General features: G+C 44.2%; 1 protein-coding gene across 1 annotated transcript in view; it reads right to left on the minus strand.

Annotated features, from left to right (window-relative positions):
- The window catches only part of LOC108786307 (zona pellucida sperm-binding protein 4-like), a 10,752-nt gene extending 5,703 nt beyond the window's left edge, over positions 1–5,049 (minus strand). The window contains exons 1-4 of the mRNA XM_018555567.1: positions 4,977–5,049; positions 3,340–3,461; positions 3,080–3,176; positions 236–391 (exon numbers count right to left, since the gene is read on the minus strand). Of these exons, the coding sequence (XP_018411069.1) occupies positions 236–391; positions 3,080–3,176; positions 3,340–3,461; positions 4,977–5,034 (433 nt within the window). The 5' untranslated portion in view covers positions 5,035–5,049. The remainder of the gene's footprint in view (positions 1–235; positions 392–3,079; positions 3,177–3,339; positions 3,462–4,976) is intronic.
- Positions 5,050–10,000: the final 4,951 nt, after the last annotated feature.

Consider the following 10,000-nt stretch of genomic DNA (forward strand, 5'->3'; position numbering starts at 1 on the left):
ACACAATGAACACTTGTTAGCCATTTAGTAATGGCATTTTCAGCAGGTGCCGACACAATAGTCATGTTCAAGAATGAAGCACCACTTAACAGTTACCTGCCCACCTTCTCTACCCAATAGCAGAGATTGAGCACTTTAGAAGTGGCTTTAGAAAAGCAAAGTTGCATCAGCAGTCAAATTGCCAAGTATACATCTTTAGGTTTTACGAGTTGGGGGTGGCAAGCTTCAAACTTACATTGGTTTCCATAGTAACAGGGATTATCAGAGTTACTCTGGGTGTAGCAGCATCCGACACTTGCACAGAGCTCTTTGGACACACTTGTATTGGCACATGGAATACGGTCAGCATTTGGGATAGCAGAACAGTCTTCACCACGGGGAGCATCCATTGCTATAGAGAAATTAAAAGTATAAGCATGCTATATTTGTGCAGTAATCTGTATAAATGAATCTAGGTTCTTAATTCTGGTGGTGAGTAGTAGTTTTACTGTGAGGTTACTATTGCCTCCAAATCAACATGCCAAGTACTTAATATGTAGTTGCTTTCAACCAGACTAAGGGTCTTTACTGCTGCTCCATGCACATTTACCACTCCATGTATGAAGTTATAGTTCTAGCATTTGAGGTTGGACACAGGTCCATCAAGTTCAACCTTTGTGGGTCTGCGTATACACAAGTCTGTGGGGTCTAGTTAAGAGTACATGTACCCCTGCATGTTATGGTCTCAGAGGGCATCTAAAGGATTTTTGAATGATTCAATACTCTGCTGATACCATTTGTGGAAGAGTTCCAAATTGTATCCAATTTTAGGTGGCGGTCTGTAGTCTTTCAGGGAGAAAGCAGTAAAATGTTAATTGCCGATGTTGCCATTGCCACTAAACATTTTGTACACATCAAAATCATGTCTCCCCTTAATAGACTCACTTCCATCATGAACAAGTTTAAATTTAGCAACCTTGTATCATAGCTTTGGTCGTCCAGTCCCTTAGTTTAGTTGCCCTTCCATGAACTCCCCAGCTCACAGACATACTTTCTGTGGATTGGTGACCAAAACTAAACTGCATCCTCAAGATGAGGCCAAACCAGTGATCTATAAAGTGGCAAAAGTATTGGTTCACTACAGCACATTCCCTTTTTAATGCATGACAGTACTCTGCTAGCTTTGTCTACCACAGCTTGGCATTGCATGCCATTATTCAATCTGTAGGCGACTATGACCCCCAAATCTTATTCCATATCTGACTAGTATTGCAGAACCCGTTAAGCTTTATTCCTCTTGCCTGTTTTTAACCCCAAAATGCATTACTTTACATTTTGCAACATTAAACCTCATCTGCCATGTAGTTGCCTATGACCAGACAGCACCCCCCGGGCTTACACACTCACCTCAAAACAACGCCGCCCGCACACGCCGTCCACTCCAGGCCGACGTCCGCATCATTGCATCCAGGTCAGTAACCCTCGCGGTGCCGCCCTCAGCGAATCTGCCGCTCCAGGCAAACGCCTTGTTTGCCTCACGGCAGATACACCCCTGCCTATGACCCTATTTTATCCAGATCCTCCTGTAGTTTTACAATGTCTAAGCCTGTGTCTATTACCCTCCCAATTTTAGCATCATCTGCAAACACAGAAACATGGCTATTAACACCTTCCCCAATATCATTAAACAGGTTAAACAGTATGGGGCCCTAGCACAGAACCCTGGGGCACACCACTCAACCTTAGATCAATTTGAAAAGTCATGTACACCCTGGACACTTTCTGTAGCCAGTTCTCTATCCATGTACACACCATTTCATCTATGCCCATAGATTTCAGCTTGTGTATTAGGCATTTGTGGTAGTGTCAAAAACCAGGTACACAACATCCACCAGCCTTCCTCCATCAGATCACTACTCACCTCTTCACAGAATGTTAGTAGGTTGGTCCGACAACAGTCCTTCCTAAAACCATGCTGATAATCACTTGCATCATTGCCATGAACAAAATCTGCTAAATAGTCCTTTACATTCCCTCAAACATTTTGCATACTATTGATAGACTGACTGGTCTGTAGTTCCCAGGTTGGCATTTTGAAACTTTGAATATTGGTACTACCGTTGCCTTACACAAATCACTTTGTACCTTACCAGTCATTATGGAGTCCTTGAAAGTGTGGAATAATGGTCTCCCTATAACCTGGCTGAGCTCTTCTAGGTACCCTAGGGTGCAGGTCATCTGGTCCTAACAATTTGCATTAGGTTTTTCCAAGTCTGTTCAACCCCAGCTACCATCAACCACTGTGGTATATATGCGCCAAGCTACTCACATTCTTATCTCCAATAAACCTGGTCTTTCTAGTGTATACTGAGAGGGGAATTTAAATACCTCAGCCTTCTCCCTGTTTATTAATCTCCCATTCTCATCTTTTATTGGGCCTACCTGCTCTTTTCATAACTTTACAGTTTATAAGTTAAGACATATTGGGGTGGTTCTTAAACTGGCAATACGTTTTGTAGTTTTAGCTGCCCGGATTTCATGTTTACATCTCCTATTGCATTCCTTGTAGCTCTGGAATGCCATGTAGCTCTTAAAGTCATGCTTTCAAGGGGGGGGCTTTGTCTGTTCCTGCCACATACCATTTATGCCCATAACCCTTGTGACTTGCCAGCAAACAAGACAGGTATAGCAGCTTTGAGTATTATTATTATACAGGATTCATATAGCGCCAACAGTTTGTGCAGCGCTTTATACACAGCAGCCCAGGTAAGAAACTTCTGCACCCACCATGTTAACTGCTCACTTGCTATAATGCAACAGATTAGATGGGATTACCATACAAAGTCAATTCTTGGGGTGTCCAAATTTTGACTATTCTCTCCCATTAGTCAAACCACCATTATAAGTAACCAAATCAAGGGCCCAGACAAAAGCTTACAAAAATTAAAATTTAGTAGTCATGTAATAAGCAGCACAGACATGCAATACATTCATCAATCACCACCTGCTTTTAATGGGAATTTTGCCATTGCCACCAGTCACGCAAGCCAATGGGTAAGGCCCAGTGGAGGAACTACACATGTTTTGAGCCAAAGTTCACCTGGAAGAATTGGGCACTTAATGTCCTTTTTGCGGTAGCGAGATTTCTCATTACGGAGGATTTCTTCCAGACTAATAGTCATCACATGTTCCCCAGCCTGAAAGGGAAAGATCATTTGAGTTGCTAGCATCACCATATTGAAGGGACCAGCACAAGCAGACTGCTTAAAAATACTGAAATGGTAGCTAAAACTGGACACTTTGCACATTATGGAAAAAAAAAAAAAAAAAAAAAAAAAACAATAAATTTAGCAATCTCACCTCTTCTTTAATAAAGCAGCCATCAAATGAAGCACCAACTGTCATAGATCCAGCTGAATCCTGTCCAACCCACGTGCCACAGGCAGAGTTGTTGTGCAGGTAGTGAGGCTTTCCATTAGGATCTAAAGAAAATAAAAGTCCCCAAATCAAAAGCTTGTCATAAGGGTGCACAAAGATTGATTCCACAAAGCCACCACCCAGCAAACATTTTAGGTCCCCCATTTTGTTAGCACCATCTCTGGCCTACAGATCCGACAGCGCTTGTTTACACTGTTGAGCTGCATTTTTCTGTACACCACTGATCAATGGTGCAGGACATAAACTTGCTTTCCGATGTGGACTCAGTTCACACAATACATGTACAGCGGTGTGCAGAAAACATAGCTCAAAAAAAGGACTGGCAAGAAGCCCTAAAGGTCAGAATTGTAGCAAGCATGCAGGATGGCTGCTCAGACTTTAGGTGTTTCAGGTCATTGACTCTTGATAGTGAACTAGACACAAGGCAGACAGCCCCAGAGCTCACCCTAAGTGGCTGGTGATTTCAGCTCCCATATTAAAGGTTACATTTGAACAGCACATTTTACCCTTCCGCTTTTCAAACTTAAAAAAGGAGCTTATCCAATTACACAGAAGGGCAGTCCAAGCAAGCTAATCAACCAAACCCATTTAAGTGGCAATGGAAAGTTAGTTAAATCCCAAGAAGACAAATTATACCTGAAGGCAACACTTAGCTTTGGAGAGAATAGGAATGGTTTAAGTCTCAATCAGGTTTTTTAGCAGTCTGTTCCATTAGGAGATACCCTGGTGTCATGCCAGAGTCAAAGTGGAGAAATTGACACCAGAACCCCATTGGATGATTTCCCTTTACAATGGTCACCAGGACAAACCCAGCAATAACCTTCCCCTCCAGAATACTTCCACACCCAAGTTATAGCTTTAGATATGTTGTGTGCCAATTTAATTAGACATCTAAAAACAAAAACAATTATAAGCTGCAAACCTGGCTTCTGATCTAACAGTACTTTGTCAGACCCAGAACCACCAAAGCATTATCATGGCAGCCAGGGAGCTAGCAGTCTTTAGTTAAGCAGTGGCAGCCTCTGACAATCGCATTAAGACACATTTACTGCAGCAAACATTACTGCAGCAAACATACCATCACACTGAATAAAATGAGTTCACCAGCTCCACAATAGAACATTTAAGGGTTTTTGTTCTTGAGATTAGAGATGGGAAGGAGTTTAAAGTCCTCCATTAACTTTAGAGGTGCCCTCCAGCAACAGTTAACCACTGAGCTTCCCCATCAGGCACCAAGTTAAGCATGAAAGCAAGTCTTGCCAACAGGGCACCACACCAGATTAAGACAAAGAACCAGGAGGGACACCTCCACCTTCATTAAACCCCATATTGGGGAATGGGGAGAGAGTTGAAACAGGGACAGTTCACAAGCACTTAAAAAAGCTAGTAATGACTGAAGTCTAGAGTTATCATGCATAAGAAACTGGACATGTCTCATTGGTCAACATTAGTATTGAGTGGATAGCACCTCCACAGTCACCAGGAAGTCAGAACAGTGATATAAAAGCCATCAGTACACAGATGATCACACAATGACAGGTAATACAAAATTAACTCACCTATTACAGAGAGCACAAAAGCAACATCATCCAGCAGGGAAGGAAGTGAGAATTGCATGTAATCATACCCACAGCGCAGGCGGGATGGATCATCCCAAGAATCCAAACTTCCAGCTGCAAAGCCACAGAGCCAAAGAACCCCTACAAGGACAAAACCCATCTTGCTAGCAGTTACCAATACCAGCAGTAGCCAAAAGCTCACCATTTATATGCTGAATCAGTAAGGTGATTGGACAGCTATTGTGATGAGCCCAGGTGTCCTAAATGTTGTTAGAGGCCAGCTATCAAGTGCTGGGCAGGTTCATTTAACTCATTCCTAGCTTACAATCTTTAGATGTGTCTTTTGGAGGAGTTTTACAGGACTAAGGTTTGTGTAAAGGTGCCCATACACCTTACAATTTATCTGCAGATTTTCTGTGGTCAGATGCAAAACGTGCAACAGATTGGCCCAGGTGGAGATTACTCCATCCACACAGTTAAGTGTAGATGGAGGAATCTGTTGCACCTTTTCCATCTGACCATAGAAAATCTGCAGATAAATTGTAAGGTGTATGGCCAGCTTTAGGCTGGTTCTTTTTGTGTTGTGTCTGGAAATAAATACCCTTTCGGTGACCAAACCACAAAGCTTTTGGTAGGAGTATGAGAAGCAATTTGAAAAAAGAAGGCAATTTCCCATAATTTTCCTAGCACATCTCTTATGTAATTTGTGCAGTTCCAGATAATTCACTCAAAATATCATCAACAAAGGGGGACATGTATCTGTGGCACAGCAAGGCAAAGCTAAACAGATTCTGAGACAGATGTATTATAAGTAGTGATGAGCTCGGGCGTGTTCGCAAGCGCCCCGTGCCGAGCCCGCCAGGAAGCCGTTAGCGCGCAGGGCCAATCACAGGCACTGAGCCATTTTCCGATCTCTGCAGCTGTGGACCGCGAACATGCCTCAGTACCTGTGATTGGCGCTGCACGCTGTCAGCTTCCTGGCGGGCTCGGCACATGGACCTGCGAACACGCCCGAGCCCATCACTACTGTTGACCTATATCAGCAGGAAAGGAAGTGAAGAGAATGTCAGAATTTTACAGTTGTCACCAGAAGAGTGGTTAAATCTTCCAATGAGGACACTTGTTTTGGTGACAACTGTCTAAGAGGGGTATTCTCCACACTTTGGAGAGGGTTCCAGTCTGTGTGATGCTATGCGTTGTGGGATCATGTGTTTTGGCATGCATTGCCACAACATACAAGTGTGAATGGGCCCCCAAACCAATACTGAGGATACTCTGAATGACATTTGCGTTTAAGCACCCTACACTCGTGTGTGCAACATAATGTAGACATCATGATCATCAAGTTTGGCGATAACTATGAAAATGTCCCCGTCATTTCTGTTCACTCTAACCCGAGACCCCAGATTGAGACCCCTGCAACTGCAATCCTGGGCCGCCAACTGAGATAATTTTGCACAGGTCTGCAATAGAATTACAACTGGAGATTTTAATACTAAATGAACTCACAATTAAGAAGTGGTCAGAGGCGGGTTTTATTCTGTCGCAGTGCTACGTTAGAGCAGCTGAGGGAGGAAATTATAATTCAACCTGCAAGCTTATAATTTATAAGCTTGCAGGTTGAGTTATACTTTATAAGCGCTTCACGGCAATTTGTTTGTAAAGTATACACTATGCATGTATTTTGTAAATAAACGACATTTGAGTTAATCACAACTTACCAGTATGCCACAGGTCCCCAGATATGCATTCTGTAGATAAGTGTACAAAGCAGTACCCATATACCTTGCCGCAGTTCTTACCAGATATGCCAAAAGTAACGGGTGCCGGTAATGTCCATATAAAAGTTGTGGCCCTTTTATGTAATGCTATTTCTGAGCCTGATGAAGGGGACCCGGCCCAGCCCAGAAAGCGCTTGTCGTTTGAATGACAACTATCAATTAAAATAGATTTGCAGTAACATGGGATCTTGGTGCTGATGACATCTGTTTTGGAGTTCAGATATGTACTATGGCACATAAAAGATGCTCCCACAAAAGATGTCACAGGTTACTTGTGGCATTTTTTATGGGGGCACGTTTTATGGTCTATACTAGCCCCCCCCTTTTCAATTGATATTTAATACAGTATAATATAGATATATACACGGTTACCTGTTAGTAGTGGAGACTGGGGCGTGAGACTGGGGTGGTGCCGGCTATTTGGACCCAGATGACAGCGCATGGTGGAGATGGTGATTTTGGAGGACCTCCCTGATGTCACTTCCTCCCACCTAGTCCCTGCCGCGGAGGAGAAAAACAGAGGGAGGGACTCGACAAGTGACAGTGGCGGCACCAGCAGGGAGCCACAAGTCCGGTGTGAATAATGTGCCCGGGTGTGATTCGGGCTCACACACGAGCACAGGATTCCAAAACCCGTTGTTCTATCAAAGTTTGTGACTAGGTTGGAATGTGTGAGCGGTCACGTGGTCACACATTTTAACGTAATCCCACCCAGTTTTTTTGGCGATGAAATCTGTAACCGGCAATAGGTCTCACATTTTACAAAGTCGGACAGAAGTGAGCTGTCCCGGGGCAGATTGGTTCTCCTGCACATACCATCTCTGATGCCGATCTGCCCTGGAAGAGCTCACAAAGCGTTGTAATGCTTGACCTAATGGGTGGTCACACATTCCACCACCGAAAAACTGGGCGGGATTACGTTAAAATGTGTGACCACGTGACGGGTCACACATTCTAACGTAATAACAAATGTTGGTAGAACACTGGACTGTCCAGGTGAATCCCGGATGGGTGGCAACCCTGGAGACTTTGCATGCCTCTGCGGCAAAAAATCCCCCGCCCGCAATTTTTTAATTTTACTAAGTTGCATTTATTAGCTGTTTCCACCAGCCGCACGTCTACCGCAATGTCCCATTCCTGGAACACAAGAGATCGCATATACATTGTTTCCTTGCGTTCTGGGTTGGAGGGGGCATGGCAGTGCCATTCAAGTCAATGGCACTGCAGAAATGCCCCCCGCCCACAGTACGATCGGCCGCGAAGGAACTAAAATCCCCTGCGTTCCAGTGTAGGCATTTCTGCAGTGCCATTGACTTGAGTTACGTGCGGCTGATCGTACTGTGGACCGGAGCTGCAGAGATCGGGAAATGTCTCAGTGCCTGTGATTGCTTCCTAGAGGGCTCGGCACGTGGAGCTGCGAACACGCCCGAGCCCATCACTAGTCGCCATGAGAAAGAGAGATGGCAATCAAACCAGAATGGCCACAGCCAGCTATAAAAACTTGACAGAGGTTTTAATCCTTCCCTACTCTACCCATAACTAAATTCAAAGTTTTGACTAGACATGCACTTTAATTATTAATTATTTGTAAGAGGTCTTTTTAATGGCAAGGGATTAGCAAACCAAAGTGAAACTCTGCCAGTGTTTTGCTAATTGACCTGCAGCTATCAAATACAAGAGAAAGGCACTAATTTCACTTTGCACCCTTACAATCAATTCCCCTCAATACTGGGGCAGAACCGCTTTGAAGGAGAACTCTAGGCAAACAAATACATGCCCATATGAAATACATACACATATATGATAGATATACTTTCTCATCTACAAGGGAATATGTCATTCTATCTAGCCAGTTTTGTGATTATGTAATTCTTTGTAGTCAGTCTTGTGATTAAAACATCACTGTAGAACAGCACAGCTAAGCCCTGAGCCCAGTGCATTACTAAGACCGGAGTCCAGTGCGTTACAAAGCCCTGAGTCCAGTGCGTTGCAAAATCCAGAGTCCAACTCATATACAGGTGAAACTCGAATAATTAGAATATCGTGCAAAAGTAATGGCAGTCAGTGCTGCAAAAGGGGCCCAAACCAAGTACTGAGTACATATGCATGCTTGTACTTTTCAGAGGTCCGATATTGTTCTATGTACAATCCTTGTTTTTTTGATTGCATGTAATATTCTACTTTTCTGAGGTTGTGGATTTGGGGTTCTTGGGGTTTTCATGAGCTGTAAGCCATAATCATCACAATGATGACAAATCACGGCTTGAATTATCTTGCTTTGCATGTAATGAGTCTATCTCATATTTTAGTTTCACCTTTTAAGTTGCATTAGTGAAATAAATGAACTTTGCACGATATTCTAATTATTCGAGTTTCACCTGTACTGTTCTGCGTTGCTGTATAATGTATTGCTGGGATCTGTAGTCCCCCTACAGCCGGTGCCATTCTGCATTAGAGTGTAAGCTCCTCTGTGCAGAAACTAATGTGACTTGCTCAGCATCCTCTGTACTGCACTGTGGTATATTTCAGAGCTATATGAATGTATAATAATAGTGTGCGACTGTGGGGGAACATTAGAGTGTAAGCTCCTCTTGTGCAGAGGCAGCTGGGGGGCTGGGGGGCCAGTGAGATCCGCTCCCACTCCCCTTCTTGGGAATCAAAATGGAAATCCGGTCATGGTGGCAGACCTGAAAATGTTTTCTCCCCTTTGTACTGCAGCATTAAGGACTGCTTCCAAAGTTTACTACAAAGATAAAGAGCTAACTCATGCTTAAGGGAGAACTATGGGGTTAAGGCTTTTCCCCATAGTTCTCCTTAGGGTAACGGGAGGACACAAACTAGCGTCCTCCCGTCACCCTAGGCTCAGTATACCGCAAGCTGTAGCTCGCGGTATACTGAGACACGGCAGCTGAAGCGGATCCCGACAATTATGTCTGGATCTGCCCAGCTGCGTGACTGACAGCTGGCTCTGCCTATCTAGAGGCAGAGCCAGCTGTACCCGCCCCCTCCCCCGTCCGTTCCGCCAGTCAGCGCTGGCGGATCGGAGCGGGGAGGGGGATCCAGCCCCTCCCCTGTCACAGCAGAGAGCCGTGACAGGATCGAGAGGTGAGCGTACGCCGGTATGTGTTCGTTCATCTCCCGATCTACTGAGCTGACCTGTGACAGTCTCATTGTCACAGGTCGGCTAGAACTATGAGGTGAGTGAAAAGCAATCACCTCATAGTTCTCCTTTAAGCATTTAGT

Source organism: Nanorana parkeri, unplaced genomic scaffold (genome assembly GCF_000935625.1).
Source record: "Nanorana parkeri isolate BGI_ZX_2015 unplaced genomic scaffold, ASM93562v1 scaffold203, whole genome shotgun sequence".
In the NCBI taxonomy this organism is placed as follows: Eukaryota; Metazoa; Chordata; class Amphibia; order Anura; family Dicroglossidae; genus Nanorana; species Nanorana parkeri.